General features: G+C 37.4%; 2 protein-coding genes and 2 long non-coding RNA genes across 6 annotated transcripts in view; 1 reads left to right on the top strand and 3 right to left on the bottom strand.

The window, feature by feature from the left end:
• LOC135939578 (FERM and PDZ domain-containing protein 2-like) overlaps nt 1–24,634 on the top strand; it is a 96,619-nt gene that overhangs the window by 30,157 nt on the left and 41,828 nt on the right. The window lies entirely within an intron of this gene.
• Nucleotides 15,448–18,793, bottom strand: LOC135939579 (uncharacterized). The gene is made up of 8 exons (XM_065484047.1): nt 17,603–18,793; nt 17,440–17,553; nt 17,214–17,387; nt 16,949–17,156; nt 16,547–16,620; nt 16,149–16,457; nt 15,993–16,091; nt 15,448–15,938 (listed from the first exon to the last, which is right to left on the bottom strand). The coding sequence occupies exons 1-8, from the start codon at nt 17,649–17,651 to the stop codon at nt 15,448–15,450; spliced, it is 1,518 nt and encodes a 505-aa protein (XP_065340119.1). The 5' UTR covers nt 17,652–18,793.
• LOC135940813 (uncharacterized) lies at nt 20,215–22,441 on the bottom strand. The gene is made up of 6 exons (XR_010574920.1): nt 22,323–22,441; nt 22,160–22,267; nt 21,597–21,773; nt 20,889–21,543; nt 20,380–20,685; nt 20,215–20,316 (listed from the first exon to the last, which is right to left on the bottom strand). It is a non-coding gene; the product is annotated as an uncharacterized LOC135940813 (long non-coding RNA).
• Nucleotides 23,109–24,400, bottom strand: LOC135940132 (uncharacterized). Its single transcript, XR_010574821.1, has 4 exons — nt 24,322–24,400; nt 23,957–24,259; nt 23,797–23,901; nt 23,109–23,737 (listed from the first exon to the last, which is right to left on the bottom strand). It is a non-coding gene; the product is annotated as an uncharacterized LOC135940132 (long non-coding RNA).

The following is a 24,634-nucleotide window of genomic DNA, read 5'->3' on the forward strand; positions in this document are numbered from 1 at the left end:
GCAGGCTCGTTTAAAAGGCCTGCTGTTTGGCTTTCGGCGACAAACGCGACAAAGCGCTGGCCGGCCGGCTGCGTGTGTCCATTACAGAGTTTGGGCAATCGAACTTGGTTTTGGCTGTCAGGTGTGCGTGGAAAGCCGTCGCCGGTCGGCGCGATAAAGCCGTCGCCCGGGGCTGCCTGCCTGCCCTTTGATACTATACCTCGCTCTCGCTCTTGCAAATTAATATTTCCAAGCGTGCCGCCGCGCGTTTGTCTCGACAAGCGACGGACGAGCTTTCGGATGCGATTCCGGCCGGCCGCCCGACCAACCACTGCTCCTTTCATGCTTTGTCCCCCGACGAACATTTTAGCAACAAAACTAGCCCACTCTGTGATTGCAAAATGTCGTGGCTTGAACTAAATTCGCAACTGAAAGGACTCGGAGATAGAAAGACTTTTTGTTGTTGGAGAAGGTAGTTTTCGGGTTTTGGAATATTCAATTGGAATGTCTAAAACCCACCATTGGCTGTGACTAAGCATGAATTGTGAATTTAAAATCAAAACCGGTGATTTAATTTCCTGATAGAGTAAAAACCATAGTTTTAATTGAATTTTTTTCTTACGTGCGATTTTATTTTTAGGTTGTTTACTTATTGCTCGAAATTCCTAACAGATACGTCCATTTTCTAGCTGCAGCATAGAGACTATGGTGGTCATGGATTAATTAAACCAAAACCATATAGTTGGAGGAGCGATTGTTTCTCTGAAAAATATGGCCGCTAGAGGCGGCTAAATTACAGCTAACGGTCAGATATTTACTGGCAGTGTGGTAAAATAATTTGTTTTTAACTATCATGAATAGTGAAAGAGCATTAATATATTAAATAACTCAAAATAACTTACAGAAAATTTGAAAAGGAAACGTGGGTGGAGGTATGGTTCAGAGACCTGGCAAAAGGTCCCAAACCTACTGAAAAAAGTATTTTTTCCTAAAAAAATCAAATCGAATTTTTACGTTTTAACCAAAATTCCCGGGAAAACCGCATACAGATATTGCTAAATTTTATGCTTAAATATTCTTAGTTTTGTGCTTTTTAATTTTCTCTGGCACTATTAAAATCCATTTTTTACCATGAAATAAACCAATTTAACCTTGTTACTTTTTTCCAGCTGATTTTCCCTTGAAATTAATCTTCTGATACCTGCCACGCCCCCTTTTCGGACGATTCTTTGCTGACACAGCATTATTTAGTTTTGAATTTGTAGTACTGCAACCATTTTTGCAATACAATCTTTATGAACAATCTTCAGAACATATAAAAAACAACTGTAAAAGAGTATGTACGTCCTTGTAAGAACGAATCATTGCAAGCGTTTTACTTCGAGCAGTTATAATCCTCTCTCGTGTCGTCTCGTTGTCAAACCAATTATTAAAGTAAAAAAAGTCCTCGACTGCATAGCGTTCCATGAGGAGTGCGCTAGCTAGTTCAGCAGAATGTCAATCTCTCTCTCTGCAGGCACAAAGCCGACGCAGTGTAAATTGCCTCGGCGTCGCGTTCGCGTATTATCGCGCATTATGCAAATGGCCGGGAAAGAACACTTTTGTCAGCGGAAAAGCAATCGCGTGTCAGCAGCATTTCCATTTCAGAGAGAAACAATAAAAAAATAAATACTGTAAGGGGGTCGAAACCTCCCCGCCAACCTGTTGACAGGGAAACAATGGCGGTGGCGGCCATATTGGCGCATTTGCATCTGAATCGGCCATTGTGGCGCGCTGATCCAGGTGTTTTATCGTGGGCAGTGATTTATTCGACTGCCGACTGCCGTTTAATTAACAGCTGCACCGCCCGCAAATCGATTATTCTGGGCTGCCGCTGCCGATTGCACCGCCTGGGGCTCTTATTGTTAATACTAATTCTCGAGCACTCTCCGAGCCAAATTGCGGAAAATACATCTAACACCTACAGGCTTAAAATCATTAACGCATTAATTTTGGACTGATTGTGAGTGCTATACCAAATTGATGTTTAAGGGAAATTGATTGAATTGGTAAGAATATTTATTAGCTTATTTGTCATAAATTGATCTTAGATTGTCTTGATTTGTCGCTAAATAATGCTATCAGATGGTGCAACTGTCCTTTTCTTAAATTGAGGTGGATCGGAACTTCATATTCCTAATTCAAGATTGCCTTTAAAAATGTTTTTCAAAGTTGAATGGTCTATGCAGTCTTGTTCTATACTTCTAAAAAGAAATGACGACAGGAAAATCCAATCGTTGCAAATAAGCTGTATAAATTCCGGGAAAATTGGCGCAACTTCTGCATTATTTTGATTGTTTTATGGTCCTGTATTGATTGTCCTTCCTTATTATCTTCTAATGTTTTCATTTAATCTTTAATTTATAGTTGTGGCCTATTTTCCCGCTAGTTTTGTCACCTGCCACGCCCCCCTTTAAAGAATTTATGGAACCATACGCCTTACACTATTTTAAAATACCCGCAAGTTACGCCCCCTCCTTGGCATTATCAATTTGGCTCGTTTTAAATATCTTAAAACCTCCTGAAACACCAATCCACCCTCAAAAATATTTTTTCCGTGGTGACGTCAGTAATGGAATTCCTGTGGCGTCACCCTCGCCAGATTGAACGGATATTTTATCTGCAAATAGAAAGCTCCGGCTTGAAATCCGCCCGTGCTCGATTGAAAACAGCGAGAATTCGTCGCAGAAAAAAATGCTGCGGAATTTTAGCATTATTCAGCAGAATGCTGATGAAGGCGGAAAATGTGTCCGTCACAGATGAACTCGCTGTGCGATTAATCTGCGGTGAAAATTACGTTTTCCGCGCAGAGATAGCGCACAAATTTCGGCTAGCGAGGGAGAGAAAAAAATAGAAAGAGAGAGAGAAAGAGGAAAAATCGCCGGCAGGGCAGAAAGAAGAGAGATTGCGTGTGGTTTCGGGCCATTTGTTACGCTTTATTGGGCTATGTCCACCTGACCCCTGCTGCAGCCTAAATAACCGCAAAAACGCATTACTCATAATCGGCACAAATCCACTCGCTTTTTCACCCTCGCTTGTTTTTCAAAAGCGATTTTTTTTCATCTCAAATTCGAAAATTCGGGAAGCACTTTAACAAATGACGCCATGACCGTGAATTTGACAAATTTCTAGCAATTTAAATGCGATTTCAGGTTCAATATACTGTACAAATATTTAATTAGACGTCCTGAAAACCAAAATCGAAACATTGTTTTTAAGGTTTGGCTTGCGGTTCGACCAATTTTTTGCTCTGGTTCTTATGAAATAAATCAAAAACTCCATCAAATAAACAAATTCCAATGGTAGAGACCAACTCGTGCTCCAAGAATAGATTTAATTCAATTTGCGATGAGGAAAGAGCCATGTTTTTCTTGAATTCCCATCGCCATTGTCCTCGTTTTTATTCTGCGATCCTCATATCTGCTCGCCTTTGCGAGAGCATAATATAATGCCAGATCTTATTTATTTGCTTCGTGTTTTGTGTGTAGGGGGCTTGACGTCATTTCAAATCGCATCCACTCTATTCACGAAGAGAACGTGTTTGCACACAGACATTTGAATAATAAATTCGCTGCCGGCCCGCGTCAACGCGGAGGAGCAGCAGCAGAAAAGCAAAAATAGAGCACAAGCGGCAAACGACGCTGCTCTCTCTCTCTATGTTCGGTAACGAACCGAAAACGCTGAAAATGGAATCAGCTAAATTACGGGAAACTTTGCGCCTCAGCCGCAAATTGAGGAAAACGACGAACAAGCACATTTCCTTCCCCCCAGCGGCAAAGTTTGGATTGGCACTGAAACGGAAATTGTGCGGACTTCAGTCAAATTTTTCGGTCGTTAAAGATAAAGAAACTTATATTATGGAAAATTTTATATTTTTTAACAAATACTTTTTTATATTGAAAGTATTGTATAAGATGTGCTCTAAAAAAGACCGACAAAAAGTGGAGGATTTCTTTCAATTTTGGAATGTATTGCCTGTTGACAAAATTTACCAACTGAATTTACTGAGTGTTAAATATTTTGATGGCGATTTTGGTGTTCAGAGAACACACCAGTATAATACTCGAATATTGCTTTCTGCCCCAGTTGTGGAACCAATGCTTGTGAACAAATATTTTAACCGAACATCTGAATGTATCTTGCCAAGACTTTGGAACATGCTACCAAGTGAACTTAAAAATTTAACTGACAAATGTGTTGTGAAGCGAAACATCAAAAAGTGGCTTATTAAAAAATAGAATGGACTCTCAATGACGACACTGCATTAAAAAATAATTTATTGATGTAATTTGCACACTAATGTACTAAAATTATGCTGCCTCGTGTAGCAGAATAAGCACCAGCCGTTAATTCTCCGGAATTGGCTGGACTTCTGTAGCTTTCAAAATAAATATATTTCTTAAAAAAAATATATAAAATGTTATTTTTAAATTATCAAATTATTAAGTTTTAACAGTATTTATTATTTTAAATTTAAGGTAAAAATTTTATTTCATAAATTAAAAAAAATTATAATAAGCTCAACAGAAGGCATTATTGTATATAAAATTTTAAACATTAATTTGTTGCTAAATATTATACTGTTGGAAAATTACTTACGTGATATTATGTATATTATCAACTTTAATCACTTCCTGAATTAATTTAATATTTTTTTTGTTAATTTTCTATCGTTTGAGAGCATCCATTTGGCGGAGTGTGTGGCATTGTCTTGGCACATCCCCTTTAACGGCAATAATGCACTTGGCCAAAATCGAATTCGGACAAAGCATGTGCAGTGAGGCCCTACTCGCAGAGAGCCTGGCAGGCCCTCCCGCCCGGCCAGACCGATTCTGTAATTCGGCGAAATTAGAGTTCTAACTACCCCTGTGCTTCCCCCTCGACACAACAACAACTATGACCAATCCGACCCTCCACCTCCACCCACGCACTCCCAACTGAGCGGATTTCTACTCATTTGCTGACAAACAGTTCCAGAAATGCTTCACTTACCTAGATGTTGTGTGTTAATTAGAAGTCTATTTAGATTCAAATTTTGGTTTATTACGGATCAGCAGGGCAACTGTGCCCCATTTAAGGGGGTTTCACGTTGTTTTAGCATTAATTAACAGGCGGAAATCGATTACATAATATTAGAAATAAAAATACAATGGAGTTTTACAGTAAGTTTTTTTTAATATTTTCCAAAACATAAATTTTTTAAAAATGTACTTTTTGCAACCTCCAGTGGCATTTTTTAATTTAAATCCCTTTTATCAGTCTATTTCCTCTGAAATAATCGTCTAATTCCTTGAAGATTGATTCGGTTAAGGCGATTAAAAATTAAAATAAAAGATTTCTTTTGCTACCTCAACTATAGTTTTTAAAAATATGAAACTTTGTTCCATCAAAATCCCGAAAGTGTTGTAATAAAATCTTTTTAATGCTGGTGTGAGATGGAAATGCCAGGCTGAATTTAAATTTTTAAATCAGATCACATGTGTAATATTTTATGAAAGACGTGTAGGAGAATAAAAGATAATTTTCCCTCGGGGTCGAATTTCATCCCTTTCCGAAAGCATTATGGGGGCGAAATAGAAGCAAGCAAGCAAGCCAGCCAGCATCTGGCTAGGCGGAAGAGGAAAAAGGGCCGCGTGTGCGAATATGTTCGAGTGGAAAATGGTGTTGGCTGCTGCGATAAAGAAAAGTGGGCCGCACAATGCTCTCTGGCTGCGTGGGCGGCAGGGCGGCCGGGCGGCGTCTCGTGCTTTCTGTGCCGGAATACCTCCACCCGAATTTATGCCCCCATTTGTATAAAATATCTTTCGGCCCGCCGCGTATGAGTGCCGGAGTGTGTTTTAAAACGGACACGCTTTCTTTCCGCCTAGGAATGTCACTCCCGAGAGCCCCGACGCGCTGATGAAATGTGACATTCTCCACATATGCAAATTTTAAGGCAGGCTGGAGTGCTCGTTTTTCTTCTCAGGAAGCTATCACTTTTTATTTTTGAAATATATATTTTTTCGCCAGTAAAATTAACACAAATTAATGTTAATAATTTTTAAATAAAGATTTCTGAAAGGGCGTTGTTAGAGAGGGGTTTGATTTGGTCTGCAATTTTTCTAATTTTTTGTGTACAATTACACTGTTGAAAAGGTGCCATAGAATTGATTTAATTTGTAAGCATTTTTTAAATAATTAAATGCGAATTTTTCTTTTTAATTATTTTCAAAATAAACAATTGAATTAGCTGCGCAATTTATATAGCTATATTTAAAATAAAAAAGCTTGTAATATTCTGTTGGCATTGGCATCACTAGAAATGAGATGAATCCTCTCACAAAGAGTAATTATTTGCATATCTTTTATTTAAAATTCTATTGTCATAGGTATTTTATAGAGGAAATAAATAAAAATGCTATCGATTGGACTTTTTTTCTATTTGGAAATGATTCGTGTAAGCTGCGATTGATCGACTGGGCTGGTCTGGTTATTATTGTGCGATGAAGGGCCAAATAAAGTTTTGCGTTGACTTTGCTCTCGACCCGTGCTGCTGCTGCTTCTGCTGCTGCTGACTCGCTCTTATATTTATGTTTGCCAGGCGAGCAAACAGAAATTTATTCCCGGCGTGCAAATCATACACACACGTCCTAAGTGTAAATAATGTTTTTCCGAGCACTCGATTTCCACTCTGCCAACCTTTGAAATATATACGAATTTCCAGCAGCTGCATTATTATTATTCTTGCAACGCGGCTAATGGTCCAACTTTGTTTTTATTAGGCCGAAATGTAGAAGACGCTCATCTCGACAAACATAAAAACTTTCTGCCTCCACGCCGGGGAAAGTTTACAGAGACAAATTATTTTTTATCTTCTCCTTTTTGAAATTTTTCATCCACCTTCTTGGAAACTCGTAAATTTAGCAACATGCACAACAAGCGAGATAAAAATAATAGGAGGCCTCTTATTATTAAAGAAAATCTAGAGATAATTATTAAAAAAAGGAGCAACATATAATATTTTATGATCATGTGGCTTCCGGAGACCATTATATTATACTGCATTAATGAGTCATATTTCCCGTTTCTGAGCAGTGAACCGAAGGCTCCTCTGCTCGAAACCAGGTCTAAAATTCTAAAGTTCATATTTTTTTCCGAAAAATATGCTTTTAAAGCTTTTGCTATGAATATCTCGAGAACGAAAAAATATTTACCAACAATTTTTCTATCGATGTAGCTTTATTCTTTTTGTATTTTTTGCGTCTTCATTATCAAGTGGCGATTTGAAGAATTCAGTCAAATTTTAATGCCCTTGACCTTTGACCTATGACCTATTTCCGATTTGTTGCCCAATTAATAAGCTTTATTCAAATGGTGTTGAGTTAATTCCTTTTGCACATCAAGAAACCAAATTTGAAATGCAAGTGGTGTTTTTTTAAACCGCAACTTTTAGTTGCGTAATTTTTGGATTTTGGAAAAATGAAATAATTTTGGTTGATCGCCTCTCTAGAGGCATAATTAACAAACCAAGTTTTATTTAATTCATTTGTCACCTAGAAATGAAAGAAAGTCAATATAATTTAGAACAATTATCAATTTATTTTTTTTTTTTAATGTTCCTCCAGCTGAAGTGAAATAAATTAAATTGCTTGAAAAAAAAAACGCTGAATAGTCTTTTGTTGATTTTTTTCTCTTCTTCAGTCAGGAAATCAACCAAATGGAGAAAATCAGGAAATATTCGCCTCTTTGAGAGCCCCGATTTTCCGCAGATATGGCAGGCAACAGTTGCGTTGAGTGGATTGAGATAAATTTAGATCGGCAGCGCGCGTGAATAATGAATGCTTTTGGCTGCTGCGTGTGCTTGGGGCCAAGAGGGAGCGATTCGAATTTCCGATTGCGCCGTCGGGACGCACTTGCTAATTTCGCACGATTCGTCAAAGCTTCCGGCGCGTCAATTGATTTTTGCCTTTCGCCCCCTGGCTTAAAAAAAGGCACAAATATCGCACGCGCCACCGCTTACGCAAATAACTCGAGAGAAAAAAATTGTTCCACGCCTACCGCTTTTGACGCAGTTTATATTTAGATTAATTTGATCAAAGCTGCGATTTTTCACGCCTACTTGAGCCAAAGTGGCACTTCTGAATAAAAAACGTTGCATAAAAGTCGTAAACTTACGAGATTTTTTACTAAATGGTTTTGATAGTAAATTTAATAAAAAAAATTTGTCCATGGATATATTTACTAAATTTTTGTGTACTGAATTAATGTCACAAACTAATATGGCACTTGTTATGAAAAATGGCATCAAAGTTAAAATAAAACACCACAAAAATAAAGCGCAGAGATAAATTGTTGAATTACGAGCGAAATAAAAGCTCGGAGCGCGTGGTTCGGGGCTCAATTTGTCGGGAATTTAGTGCGGCGTGTATGCCATGACATAAAACGCGTCGAGTCTAATCTTCTGGCATCTTTATCACGCGCACAAAACGACGCAAAAATGTTCGCCGGAGTCACTTCTCTGCCGGCGATTGTCTGCGCTGCGAATTGAATTAGTTCAGAAATAATTATGCCGCGCGCGTTATCACTTTCAAAACTTTTGATCGCGCGGCGCACACGGTTTGAATGGCTATTGAAAGCACCTGAGAGAACGAATAACGTGCATTCAAACTCGAGAGAGCGAGCCAGAGACACACTTGACAGCGAAATTTTCATCGTTAAAAGCGAGAATAATTTCCCGAGTGTGCCTATTTGCCATCGATTTTCTTCGTTTCGAGTGTAATTGGAATCGATCTTGGTCTTAAAGCTGCACTGCAAACACTTGAAATGCGATACTCTTAATGACTAAGAATAATAATTCTATTTTAAAATGATAAAAGGGCAAATTAACATAAATATAATGAAGTTGTTCGTCCGCCATCTTGAATAAATGGCGTCTGTTTGTGCGTCGTTTTGGATGAGGAGACAGTTTTTATATACTTTAAAATAAAAGATTGATTAAAATCCAAAGCTGTCCACCATTTTGAAAGTGTAGCGTTTTTGTTTTAAGCATTGCGTGCCTCAGTTTTTGTTTATCAGTCCGGATGTTATTCCTTTATTAAAGTCGTTCAAAGTAAAACAAGTCTGCCATCTTGGAAACGTGGCTTCCGTAATTGATTTCATATCGAAGTCATAATTTTATCAGTGCAGAATTTTGTTTTTGACGCAGTGACGTAAGCGAGGCCGGCGTTTCCGCCGAGTTGGACGCATGTGTCAATCGGATTTCTCGATATGTGGCCGCAGATCAAATTACTAGCACTCGGTTAGCGCGTGACGGCGTCGGGGGAAAAGTCGCTGAGGCTGTTTTCGCAGCCGAGTGAAAAATAAACGAGCCGACAATCTGCACCCACTCGGAAATATACTTTTCCTGTTCCTGCGTCTAGTCTGATAATACGAAAACGAACAAAATGGCGATCACCTGATCAGATATAAGCATGACTCGATTTTAGGAGAGGGAAAACATCGTATCTTAAATTATTTTAGATTATAAATAAAAATTTTTGATAACAGGCATTTACAAAATCAGATTGCAATATTTGCATTTTGAATGTTCCAAATTGTTCCATCGCTTTCTCCTCAATTACAACAATTTCCAACAATAAATACAGTTAGCTTTTGTAGCGAAATGTGCCCTTCTGGAGCAGGACAAAACGGCGCGCGTTGGCGACATTAATTCTTGGCAAAGCTGGATTTGAAGCAGCAGCAGCAGCAGCAGCGTGGGTGGCCGGCCGGCGCAATAACTGTGCGATTACGAGTCATCCCCATTGTATTGCGCTGGTCGCCCACCGCGCCCGCCCGGCTGGCAGGGTTAAAAAGTTTGCGGCGGCAAGCTGTTGCTGCAGCAGAGTCCACGAGAGAGCATCTGGCGCTGGCATTAACTCGCTATCGCACAAAAGACGACTCGCGAGACGTCCATTTTCGCGCCCGATCGCCTCCCGCAACCCCCCAGGGGAGGGAGGGGGCGCGTCTGCATATATCCCAAGAGCACAAACGGGTGGAGAGGCTTTTAAAGGCTGCAACTTTTCCATCAGCCCCGACGACGAAACTTTTGCTCCGCTCGCGGCTCCTCTTCCCAAAAATTTGCTCTACTTTAATTTTTATTTCGAACTTGTGACGTCACTGGGGCTTTTCTGATAGTTAAATTTGCATTTATTTCTGTAAAAAATGTAGTGCACTTTAATTTTTTAGATTAAATTCATGCTAAAAATTAAGAAAAACGATACTATTGAGAGAATTCTATGATGGATTGGCTCCAATTTGAAGGGAATTTACAATTTGTTTACTTCTATCCCATTTTTTTAAATACAGGAATGTTTTAAAGGGTTACGTAATATCTCTGCTCTTTGATCTGCATATTTAGCTCGACCATTGAGCGGAAAATCATCGTTTCGTCTCGCAAATCGAAGCCTGGCCGGCCGGCTGTTTGAATTATCATGCGGCAGCCGGTCGTCTGAAAAAGCGGCGGCCAAGGCAAATTGGCTGGAGGGGCTTGTTTTCGGTGAGGAGAGCCACTCGAAAGGGTCGACGAGGGTGCAAATCGCATTTCTGATTTAATTAAACACCGCACAAAGAGAGTCCAGTTTTGTGTCACCACCGCACCCTCAACCCTCGCCCACACCGCCAAACAAATAGAGACAAAAGAGGAAAATCTTCATAGAGATTTTCCTTGAAATTGTTTTAGTCAATTATTTAACAGTAAAATTGAAACGCATGCATGGTTTAAGAAAAAAATGATTAAATCTGCTTTGAATTTATTAATTTCTTATGCAGAGAAGAATTTTATTCGCTTATTGACTCAAATTTTTGAAAGAAAAGAACGAAAGTCAGCCATAAAAACATTGTTAAGTCGTGAAATTGTTTGAGAAATCCCTAAAATCTTGATTTGTCCTCAATAGCAAATAGTAAAATTTAATCTGAAACTTAAAAAAAGAGTTTATGAGCAGTTTGGAGTGCGGTGGTTTTGGGTCGAGAGTAATCACCCAATTAAATGCCAAGAGGGCCGGAAAATAAACTTTGGTCAAATAAAAAGGCCGAGATAAGCCTTGGGGGCAATATTCGCTGAATTTGATACGATGGAGTGACCTGCTGGCAGCGCTGGGATCAACCCTTCAACGGCCATGAAATAAACATTCCCCGAGCGGGCTGAAGAGACCTAGCTCACTCTCTTGAATGACGCGCGTGAATGTATTAGAGTGCACGCTGCTTTACGACTTTACGAGCAGCCGCATAGAGTGAAACGCTTGTAAAAACGCCCTCTAAACTGAATAAGTAAACACTCGGCTGCTGCTGAACAGAAAATCCCACGCTCAATGGAGTGAATCTGGAGAGGAATTCTATGCTGAACGTTTGAAAGGTGAAAGAAGGGTTTTTACGCATTAAATGTGACTTTTACAGAGGTCACCACAGAGCTCTCTAGCAGGAAATTAAAAACTGATTTTATTTCCAAGTTAAAATAATTTTTTATTTTTATTCTAAGGTGCTTGCAAAACAGATCTGCAAATTTTCTTTGCCCAATATTATTTCGACACAAATTAAAACCGTTAATTATTGAAAAATTGGTGGTTTTCTAATTTTGTTATTTTATAAACCTGTATTTTTCCTGGGCTATTACCCAAAAAATGCTAGGAAAAGATGAAAAATATTTTTATTTTCGCATTTTTTAGCATCTATTACTTCCCCAATTTTTACAAAATTGCCCTATTCCATCTTGAAAAATATTTTAAATTAATTTGAGCCCATATTTTCAAGATTTTTGCTTTCTAAAAGAATTACTGCGACTTTGCTGCTGCTCGTAATCTAAAAATAGCCCGTTTTAGCTCCCTTTGAAGCATTTCGGAGCGAGTGAGGGCGTAGCTTCGTGCCCTGTAATTCGTCGTCGCTCCTTGAAATTTGAATTCGGGCAACCGTTGTCCTCTAATAACCCCCGAATTACACCTCTTGACAGCGCATGAGGGACAACAAACAAAAACCGTTTCCGTCCGTTTATCGGAGTTCCTTTTCCCTCGCAGCGGCGAATGATGAGTTTCGAGAATTGCGATTGGAAATCGATACGGCGAAACGAGGTCGAAATTAAAATCCTGCTCCCATGACTCTCTGCGCGATATTAAAAATAGTTTCGACTTTGTGCGCTCGATTGCGTCCTGCAATCCTCGCAAACAACACACGCGAAATGGAAATAATAATGCACTGGCATGCATTGTATGCTTCAATAAACGCAACGGCCGGGAGTTTTTCTCGTCCAATGGTTTTTCTAATCAAGACCTGCTTTCTGCTTTGCCAACAGATGAACAGATTTCATCTCATATTTTTATCGAATGAATAAAATGTTTTTTTCCATTCTGGCCAGCACATTCCTTCTCTCTAGGAGTTTTTTTAATTTGCTAGATTCCTCTCTGGTGACAAAAAACGAGCCGGAATTCCCGGCCTTTGGGTCGTTTTCGCGTGTGCGGGCCGAGCTGGGAGCTGGCCGACCCGTATGCCTGCGGAGAATCCCTTTGAAGATGATTTGTGGCCCTACCAGCCAGTGACAAACGACACAAGGTCTTAAAATTAATCTCTTCCAACGAACTGCGTATCAATCTCGACGCTGCTGATCATGTGGAAGCTGAAAATTTTCCTCGCAGCTCTTACCGTCAGCATAATTACAATGAATAATTCCATCTAAAAAACAAATGACTGCGAAACAGCAAACAGCTTCATCGATTTCAAAGCGTGCGGTATTTATTTAAAATTTATTATTTTGCAACAGAACGTATAACCACATAAATTATTTAAATATAAATCGGACAAGCATAATGTTTTTGGTTATAGTTGAACAATACGGTTATAAATAATTGTATGTATTAAGCACAAGGTTGGGTTTAACATTCAAATATTCCGTCGCAGTTGAAACTCTAGGTGCAGGAAGTAAGGTGATCGGAGGTGAAAAGCGAAAGACAAGTCTGACGCCATCGATGAACTCTTCTTCCGGCGCTAACCCGTTTCCTCGGAGAATCCCTTTAGATATATATGATTTGCGGCCTTACCAGAGAGTGATAAACGACACAGGGGCTCAAAATTAATTTCTAATTCGACGAACTGTATGAATAATGATGTTTTTGGGGTTAGGAAAGCTTTAAATTTGCTTTAAACAAGACTGTCAGCTAATTATAAATTCGTTAATCAAGGTAGAACTATTATTAGATTGTAAACAATGGAATGGTTGGTTTTTTTCTAAGCTTGAAATTTATTTCAAATGATATTTTACAACTATATAAATTTTTCATGGATTGGAAACTTTAAAGAATATTGTCGTTACAGATCATCAAAATAATTTTGGTCAGTGGAATGTCGCCATGATCAGTTTGCGGCTAAGTATAATAAATGATTTGCATTAAACATTCAAGCATTCTCTCCCGCGTGAAAAATGTATCTTAGGTGTAGAAGGTAGGGTGATCGGAGGCTCCAAGTCGCGGTGCAACGCAAAAGACATAAGTCTGACGCCCTCGATGAACTCCTCTACCGGTGCTGAAGGCACTATATCTTCTTTAGCGCCCTCTGGCATAATTTCCTGAATTGTCTTCTGCAATTTCTTTATCTGCTTGTAAAGCCAGAAAAAGAGAACCAAGGTCAACCCGAAACTGATCGTGTCCAAGCTCAACGACGAAATCATAGTTCCAGTGTTGCTATCTTCAGATAGGCTTGGAACTATGAAGCTTTTTGTGGTGGTTTCCATGCCTTAATTTCAACTTTTTTTCTGGTTTCGATTCTTGTATGTATTTATGGAAATAGCTACAGCCTGCTTTGATGTTAAAGATTGCGCACGCGTCTCCCCTTTATTCACAGTAACCAATTAACCATCTTATCTGTTAAATGAATGTATAAAACAATATTAAACAAAAATACAGGAGTTGTTGTGTAGTGTGGAACTCACCAGTGCCGAACATGAAGAGAACAAACTACTGAAGTTCTTGCGTTTACTTAAGCGAATAATCAAAAAGTTGACCAAAGGTTACCAACGCACTACACCGGATAATGCTATCGTCCAACGTCATTGGCTTTGATAAATATTTTGGTAAAAATTTCCTATCTACGCAATGTATCCGGTGAATTATTTCTAAATCAATATATCCTCAGAATTCACGTTAGCAAGCACGGCCTCGATTTGTTTAAATAGTAGCATTTGACTTAAAAACACTCCTGATAATTAAAGCAACCAATTTGTAGATAAAGTGAAAAGATAAATTGGCACTTTCTTCTTCACCGAAAAAGGAAACGAACCGACACATGCTAACCAAAATAAAAAATCTAGAATGTCTTCAGATTAGCTAACAATTTTTATTTTCAAATTTTGTTCTAATTATTAATATGATAATTGTCTGAGTTAAGTAATAGGAAGTATACAGTGTATGATTTTTAGAAGTGGTTGTAGAATATTTGTTGGCGCCTGCGCCTTGCTTTTTACAAGTGAGTCAGCTATTCATTCATGAACACAAGGAAACGTATAAAATTAACATCGAATCGTTCTTTTTCAAAGCTTTTATCGAATCGAATATTTTTACGCAAACTTGAAGCTATCAGCGGTTGTAACAAATAATGAATTCTTCTTGAACCCAATTTACATTTAATTTAAGCGTAATAATAATTATAACAAACATTGTGAGTAAAAATATGGACAACTACACATTTTATGAAGATATGACGTTATCTATTAAGGCTCTAAGTCGCGTGGAGACCTAAGGTTGAATCTTTCTCCTCTTTCTTGTGTGAAAGGTTTTATTTGGTCGTTGGCAGGGCTTGCAGATCTCTCTTTTTCAATACCCTGCACCATTTTCCCCAATAGTTTCATCTGCAGGAGCAACCAAGAGAAGATAACCATATGGTACCATGATAATCAAGACTTAAAGCATATTACGTTATTTCTAAAAATGTTAGTAAATTACCGTTTTATTTGAAGACACTAGAGTTTACATGCGAGATGCATGAGACGTCTGTGCTAGCAGGATGATGGCTGGTCGTCACGATAATTATCTCCCGGCACAAACGCCTCTTCTCTCTTTTTCCTCTTTTAATACAGCATATTTACATGACGCAATGTGCGGTTCGCACAATTGTTTGTCTGGTCTAACAATGTGTTGTATTTCCTTTCTAAATTACAAAAGAAAAATGCCTAAAAAATTGCGGCTTAAAAAGCTCAGTGGGGATTTGTTTTAATTCAAAGACTATAATTAAATGCATAAAAAACGTACAGAGTTCGTTTAATTAATTTTACATAACAATTTATAATTCATAAAAGTAATTTCCAAGCAGCAAATATGGATATTTACTCTGTCAATTAATTGGTAATAAATAAATTATTTTCTACAGCTTTTAATTTTTGTCGCTAAGGTAGGCCTTCCATTGACGCAAAGAGTCACTCAGTTTACTATGTTAGAATTAATAGGGTCCAACATCATCATAAATATGATCGTCAGGTTCGGAAGTCACAGCGTTTAATTCGAGATTGGCAGAATCGGGTATGTTCTGTAGCTCTCTTTTAAATTTCTTGATCGAATTCTCCACCGTTTTCATTCTCAGGAAAAGACACATGATCATCAGGAACATTGTGAAACTGACCATGTTACAGATTATCAGATAAATATGGTGGAGTTCGTCTGAAATTCCGACTTTATTGGTTTTCTGGCTCACTGAGGATTCTGGACTGTCTTTGGTACCCTGAAAGTCCCTGAGCTTGGTTGTTGAGGAAGTTTCGGTAGCAATCATTACTGTCGTAGTTTTTCTGGACGTTATTTGTGTTAAACTGGTTGACTTTGCATGTTTTTTTCGTGTTAAACCAGTGAAGACAATGCACTCTCCACTTTCTCGGCAAGCTGACAATTCTGAACAATCCTCTCCAAGTGCACCACAAATTGTCTTGTCGTTAGCGACTGAAATTAAACAATTAGAGACTAAAAATTTGACTCCTATCGATAATAAATTACCTTCTCTCACTCTTTTCATCGTGGTTGACATAGAATCATTCGCCGCCAACAAATGGCAGCTTTCCATATTCTTCCCCTTTGGTTTTACGATGAAATCACCTGTGAATTTTGGCATCTGGATTATAATTCCTTTTAACGAATTTAAATAATGTATACCTCCCGCACAGAATTTGATTCCTCCAATTTTGATTCTATCCGTGCCTGCAGTCAGCCTGACTTTCCATTTTCCGTCAACATTCAGCGTCTTGTTTTCAAACCTCCTCGTTACCCATTTCCCGCCAATGGCACGGTCGGCAAGCTGGGCAAAATTTTGTAAAAGTTTTGTTCCTTGCGTGATCGCCAAATCAAATGCCCTAATATTGACGTTGCTGCAGAAGAAAACAACGTCGACGCAAAACCCCTCTGCGCCTTTGGGCAATTCCAGCTCCATGTAAGAATAACCAGAGTTAGGAATTAATTGATTAACTGGAAACGGGAACAAATCAAAATTAATTTCTGCTTGATTTAGTTAAAGAGGATTGATTGATAAGAATGCAACGTCATTCCTTGCTTACATTCGTGGATTTTGAAGATTCCTGGTCCATTTGATATGAGCGTTAATTTACAATGTTGATCATTGCACGCAGACCTGAAAAAAGGATTAGGAATTATCAACAATTGCATTGGTTGGCTACCAGCATAAATAGTCCTGTGAAAAACTCGGCATCTGTTTTCAATATACCATGATATTAACAATTTTATACACTAATCCAACTGAAATCGGTAGTGATGATTCAATTTTTAAGCTTTTGTTTTGAATATCTCATGCAGAAATATAAAAATGTGCCTGACTTTACTAAAAAAGCAATGGTAGGTTTAATAAAAAGCAGCTTTGTGAAATAAATCGCTGAAATTGGCAGATATTGCAAAAACATTATTTAAATTTAAATTTTATTTAATAAAGAGCCAAATCAAACCTTTTAAAGTGCATGATGTGCTGTTGAGCTTCGCTTTCCAAATTAAAAGTAAAATTTTTACTGACAACAGTTTCAACTGTGTGTGAAGTCCATTTGTTTCCCCCCTGATCATTTTTTTTCTCCAGAATCGAAAAATGAAAAGGGGCGTTTTGTCCTATTTTGTACGTTTGGTATTGCGATGATCTGTTGGAGAAGTACGTAGGAAAATCTGGAATTTGAGGTTATTATAAGGGTCCCACGAATAGACTTGAATTAATTAAAATACCATTCCAGCGGAAGTCTGTGATCGGGTCACCTACTTCGCGAGATAAACTCCATCCTTGACTGTTTCGTTTATTCCAATTCCAGTGGCTGCAGTTACCTGTGACCAAATCACAGTCATATTTATGAAGCGGAACTGGTCCTCCTTTGCCATCCAAGTAATCAACTTGAGTGAAATCTTTAAATTTGAAATTTTTATGAGTTTTGATACATATTGACTTTTTGCAAACCTTTGCTGTCGTCTGGTTTTTTTACAAACGCCACCGCGGACGCGTAATTGTTTGTCAAGCATGCTACAACATCGTTCCCTTTTTTTATGGCGATCAAATCACCTGATGTTACACCTAAAACATTTCAGTGAAAAGGGCAAACTGGGAAAACAGGGAAACTCACGACTGTTGAAAAGCAAGAGAAGAGGTAAAATCTGCAGTAGTCCATGCATTTTGAATTAAAAATAAATTTGGTATAAACTCAAGTAGCCCACAAGGAAGTTTCGCAGGTTGAGATTAAATGATAGAAATAAAAACGGAAAATTCCTACATAGTAAGTGACGGGATCACAACTTTTAGAGTACATATATATGGTTTTATTTTTAAAATAAACTTTTTTTTGAAATTATAGTGATCGAAATTTAATTCAAATTAAGGTGCAAAAATCGTGTTAGTTATTTCGTTGCCCTTTATTAAACTTTATAAACCATGGCAACTTGACTCTTTGACTTCTTTTTAATCATGCTTTGGACGATCTATCGAATTATTATATCCTCTCTGTACAACGTAAAATAAAAACACCGTGGGGTTCGCGGTTCATGCAATTAATCAAACGATCGGAGATATAAATGTTTGTCGAAATCCCTTCTTAAAATCTAACATAAAATAAAGTAAAGCTGTATGTTTTCACATCTTTTTTACCGACGTTGTTAATCTTCTCCCAGGAAATTTCCAATGATTTAAAATCTTTCACTCGCTGATTCAACTTCCGTCTCCTTAAATCCACATCTCGGCATTATCATATTGATTTAATTGATACGCTGCGAACTGTTATTAATTAAATGCATGGGCAGACCTGAAAAATGTCCAAAATCACTAGTTAAAATTCCAAATTTCAATACCATTCCAGCGGAGGTCTTGGTCTTGGGGAATAGAGATTTTGTTTCTGGTGTATTTTTTCGACTTCGGTGATTTTTAATGCATCGGAATTAGTATTTCCCTTCTATCTGTTGCAGGTATGTAAGGATGGCTTCGGCTTGAATCTGCGATACAATTCCGTATGCTCTGAACATCCCCTACGGGCGATCAACAGTAGGAAAAAAATCTGTAGCGACCTTATGAAACAGATTTTTAGTTTTTAAAAATACAAATTAATACTCTGTGCCAATCTCTCCGTCGAAGTCGTTGAGAACTGGAAAATCAAAATCGCGAATTAGATGCGGGTAAATTATGAAAAAATCAAATATCGTTCGGCCAGATTTTTGAGTTGAGGTATTAATTTGGTAGGTTCACCACAAAACTGTGATCAAGTAAAATATATATAAAAAAATAAGGTTCTTAAGTTAACAGCATATTTTTTACAATGGGATTGCTCTTCAATTTATTAGATAACGCGCTGTGCGAGGAAAATAACACTTTCAAATTCATCAGTTATTATTAACAAATCGTTTCGTTTCCTATATTTTAAAGATTTCTTAACCTGCTCTGATTCTTTCCATGTTGCACCTCGTATTTAAATATGTGGTGGACTTTATCCATAAAATTCGGGGGATCACATGGAAGCTGTTGAAAAAACTACAAAACAAAAAACGCAACTGAGGTTTTCCTAAGCACGCAAATTAGACACACTCACCTCATTGTTAGAGAGGGAAGAAAAGTAGATTGGTGTTTGCGTGACAAGCAGTCGCTCATTATGGCGAGTCTGGATGCTGTGACGGCGCTTGCAGCAGTTGCTTTTCTTGCGATAAAATTATCACTTTCCTGTTTTGATTAACCCACGAGACTCAAGGCAGACGGAAAGATAATATTTCGTTAATTTTGCTGTTCGAATCTTCCCTTATTAATGTTTAAAACTAAATTTCATATCGCATTATTATTCCATATTTTTTAATGGGTCATCATTGTGAGAATAAATTATTTCTGTTGAGGTTCTAAAGTTAGATCTTTATTCATTTTTTAAACGTCTTAACACATAAATTATATGTGATTATGAAAAAGCATTTACTCTGTTTAATTTCTTGGTTAGATAATTGTTGCAAATGTTGACATAAAGCAAGGTTAGACATAATTTGCGTGGTTATTTAGGGGCGATTAGCATAGGTAATATTCAGCATTTTATTTGGCTTCCAAGCAGTTGACAAAAAATTGATTTCACTGATGTAGAAACTCGCTTGGTTAATTATATTGAGGCTTTGGCCGCGGCGAGGCTAACAAGGCGCGGGTCCAACATCATCATAGAGCTGGTCGTCTTGTGCATCATTCGCTACGTTTTTTTGGTGGTTGGCAGGAACGGACATTTTTTGGCGTTCTCTTTGAGTTAGCATGAACGAATCTTCCACCGTTTTCAACCTCAATTCAAGCCACAAAATTAAAGCCAAGGCGCCATCGTTAAGCTCATCCCGCAGGAAGACAACCGATTAAATTAATCCAATTTTGAAGCATGGTCCTATTTTGTACGTTTTTGAAAGGGTAGTTTTGCATGCCGGTATTTCTGCTGTATAAGTATTTTCGTTTACGATGCACGTTTAAAGCTTTGGTTATTTTTTGGACTGGTTGGAACTTGCAGTAAAGGATTTTCTGTTGTCACAGCAAGTGTAATCGAAGCCAACACATTGGTTCAAATTTACCATTTTGTTATTATTCGTATTATTAGTGAAAGGAACACAAGTTCCGTTTTCACCGCACGCTTCAAATCCAGTACAATTCCCTCCAAGCGCTTGACATAAGATCACATCTCCAGCGACTAAATAATCATCTTTTTGAATTAGGCAGTACTAAAATAAATTAAATTCTTGCCTTTTGTCAATTTTTCCACCGTTGTTGGCACAGGATCATTCTCCGCCAACAAATGGCAGCTTTCCATGTGGTTCCCCTTGGGTTTTATGATGTTGTAATCACCTGGAAATGATAACACCCGCTGAAAATTATCGAATTCTTTTTAACAAATCAAAGAATATTCACCTCCAGCGCAAAATTTGATTCCGCCAATATAAATTTTTGGTGTTTCGGCCGTTACCTTCAGTTTCCAAGGTGCGTTTAGTGTCAAATTTTCGTTTGCAAACCTCCTCGTGACCCATTTATTTTTTGTGTAAGCACCCTGGGTAAAGGTTTGCACCACCTTATCTCCTTGCGTAATTGCTAAGTTAAATATCGTTCCAGTGGCCATTGGTCCAAAGTAAAAAACAACGTCAATGCAAAATCCAACTGTATTTTTACTTGCTTCCAACGTCATCGCTTCATTATTAGAGCGCGAGTAAAGATAACTGACTGGAAAGAGAAAATTGTAAATTCTATATTATATGAGTTTCATTTCCAGTTTAGTCTACACGCACGTCCGAAGAACAAAAATGTTATTTTTAATGTATTTTCATTAGACATTTTTATATGTGATTTATGCTAGTTATAATATAACTAGCATAAATATATTTGTTGTACATATTTAAAAGCATTAAATTAAAGAAAAAGCTCACATTTATGGATTTTCACCAGCAGTTTCTTATCATCCCCGAAAGCGATTGAACAACTTAAATTTCCGCAACCATGCTTCAATCTGCAAAAATAAGCTAAATTTCAGCGTGTGCATTTTTTCATAGGCACATAAATGGAAAAATTTAAACTTAAATTTTTTCCAAGAGGAATATTGAGTTAGACGGGAGCCAAAATAAAAGCTATTTAAACAGCTGATATAGCAAAACGTTATGTTTTGGTGGGAAAATGTATGGTACTCAAACCCTCTGAATGCTATGATAAGTCGATTTTCATTTTCCACGATCCTTAATGCATTGTTTGCGCGGCCGGTCATAATTGTTAGGTGAATCCACGTTCCACAATCGTGAAGAACATTTTTCTTCTGAAAACTTATATTTTAATCAAAAATCTATTTTGTAATTTAAACGATAGAAACCTCGTCTATAGCATTCACCAAGGTTCCATCCACATCGGAAATTTGGATAAGCGGCGAATTTTTCTTTTCGCAGCGATGGATAACTGCTTTAATAGTTTCTCCATTCACTCTACCATCTGAGACCTCTATTTTAACCTTGTTTTTTGACAGAATGGAATAATGGAAAGGTACGCCTACTTTCGTGAATTTTATTAATTTGTTTCTGCGTAGTATGGGTAGTTCTAAAAAAAAAAAAATTGATTAGGAGTAGACAAATAAGACCTGGATTTATTACCATTCCAGCGGTAATCTGTGATAAAGCCATCCGTGGGTCTGCTTGTCACCCATGTTATCTTGCCATCTTTTTTCTTGTTCCATTTGTTGCAAGAAGCATCCTCGACCAAATCACAGTCATACTGACTCATCAATAAAGGCTTTCCTTTGTCGTCCAAGTACTCCACTTTGGTGAAATCTGTATTGATATTTAGTTTGGGAGCGAGTTATCATTAAATTTATACTAAATTTTGAAGTGTCATTTTAGATTCAGAAATTATTTATTGCAGATCAGCAGGGCAACTATGCCCCATACATCCACATCCAGCACATAACAAAAAGATATGTACATATAACAAAGCATTTTTGTTTTGTTTTGATAACAGAGGGAAAGTAAAATCACCCGGAGTGTTTGCTTTAGTTATATTCACTCCTATCTCTTACTGTACAAAAGGCTGGTTCTACCTCTAAGACCATACGTCTCAATTTACAATGGTGTGAACCCTTTAGTAAAACTTATTCAATCAGATCTCCCCATTTCAATGTTATGGTTTTTATGGTAGCTCAATATTTGATAAAACACACCATGTGTGGCATCCGGCGTTTTCACAAATGCTACAGCAGATTCGACGTTGGAAGTTATGCACGCTGCAGTCTCATTTCCTCGTTTGATGGAAATCAAATCACCTTGTGCTTAACGTAAAGATTTGAATATTAAATAAACAAACTGACTAGGTTGAAAACTCACCTATGCTGAAAAACAAGAGCAATAGCGGGAGCTGCAGAAGCAGCATTTTGAAACAGTGCATTTATCTACACTCTTCTCATGCACCTCGATTCCAAACCCCGAGAAAGAATAAACCCAAGCAAGAATAACCAGGAAATTTTTGACCTGAAATTGTGTTATCTAAAACCGATTAAAACTGCGCACGTATAGACTTGTTCAAAATGCGTATTAGCAAGAATAGCCGGATATAATAACCGGATTTTTTTTATCAAAATTAATCAATTCTCAAGTGGATTATTCAGTTTGTTTAAATGCTTTTATGGTTGAAATAAAAAATTTAAAAAAAGCACTAATCATAATCAATCGGGTGAAAGTCTGTCAGATTAATTTCTAACTTAATGCATATCCCGAAATTCATGATAAGCAAAATATGGTCGTTGAACCTATTAAAGACACACAACCCACTATTTCATCCTACTTATTTTGTTTTAAAATTAGATTATCAGCAGACAGTCCTGTAAATCTTCTTGTATTTGTTCCAAATCCAATTAACAATAAGTATCGGCTACTGGTTGCACCCTTTATTCATAAGCTTCCTGTCCCGGGCTGATGGTGCTGATGATATCATTTCTGTAAAAATAAACAGTTAACTACATATCGAGAAATAAGCTGCATTTAATTAAATCTCTTGTCAAATATGGCAACCTCGCACTCACCTTTTCTATCAAGAATTCAAGCTATTATATATTAAAAAATTATACGCTGGAATAAATAATACATTAATTTTCTCCAACTGGCTTTACACTTTATTTTAAGCAACCTGCATTTAACAAATTTATTATTTTGACTATAAATAGATTAAATTCTCAAATACATTTTACATAAATAGATAATTATTTATTTATAAATTAGCATGCGCATTTATTATTTGTTTTAAACACGCTCGTCAAAATAGAATTTATTTATTTTTAATACATTTGAGTCGCAGTTTCTAGCAGCAATAATAAATTACACTTCTTGATCAGCTTCATCAGTTAAAGATTGCCTCGACGATTCGATATTGAAAGCTCTGTTTCTAAAATATGTATTGGGGTTGGAAGACACAGATTCGAGCTGTTCACCCTGTTCAGGAGTCCTCTCCTTTGTTTCATATTCGGCGGGGAGAGCAGCTCTCTCTTGCAACTTTTTCTCAATTACCATCATCGAATCTTGCAATCTTTTCGACTGCAGATATAGCCAAAAAATGAGGATCAAGGTCATCAAGAGGCTGACCACGTTCCAGGAGCTCAAAATAACTAAGAAGTAGTGTTTGTCACTCGTTTGAGAAATTAATTGTGAATCTTCCGTGATTTCCGCGTTGAGTGAGATGCAGCGTCCGCTTTCCCCACAAGCCTGATATGTAGACTTAAACGTTTGGTAGAACCAATCATTGAGAACTGAAATAATTTTTTTTCTTGTAAATTTAGAAGATGCACATGATTTGTTTGCGCTTTACTTCCTGTAACTCTTTTCCTCAAAGCCAGCTTTTTGTAGTAATCACTTTCCACCAACAAATGACAGCTTTCCATGTTTTTTCCTATGGGTTGGACGATCATATCACCTTATTTGATTGAGTCATTTATTATAATGTGTTTAAGGAATTAAAGAATTTATACCTGCAGTAGCACAGAATTTGATCGCACCGATATTAAAATCTTTGGCCGTTAACCGGAGTTTCCATTTGCTTTCTAAAATCAGCCTCTGGTTTTCGAACCTCCTCGTGACCCATTTATTTTCAATATCAGGATCTACTTTCTGGGTGAAATTCTGCACCACTTTTTCTCCTTGCATAATTGTCAATTGAAACGTAGCTTGTTTGGATTTCATGCAGGAAAATACGATGTCGACGCAAAATCCGTCAGAATTTTTATCCACTTCCAATTCCATCACAGCTTCTTCGTATGAGTATAAATATCGGTCTAAATAAACAGTGACATTATTTGTAAATTTGTAATGCAAATATTTTAAATTTGTTTCTTACGTTCGTGGGCTTTGAACATTGCCTCTCTATTTGATTTGAGGTTTATGAAACACCTCTTTTCTGCACACGCAGATCTATCTCAAGAGAATTATTTACGAATTAAAAATAGTCAAATCAAAACTAACCTATCAACAACAAGAATTTTCACATCTTTTTCTTGTCGTCTGAATGAACTCCGATTCGTCCCGACCACAATCGAAATGTGCACCCATTTTTTGCCGTCCCGACGAAGAATCGATTTTTCCTAAAAATGTAGAAGCAGTTTCAAAGCATTTGGCTTTTAAGTTAATTCAAGTGCTAATAAACCTTCGCT

The sequence above is a fragment of the Cloeon dipterum genome, chromosome 3 (assembly GCF_949628265.1).
Source record: "Cloeon dipterum chromosome 3, ieCloDipt1.1, whole genome shotgun sequence".
Classification (NCBI taxonomy): domain Eukaryota; kingdom Metazoa; phylum Arthropoda; class Insecta; order Ephemeroptera; family Baetidae; genus Cloeon; species Cloeon dipterum.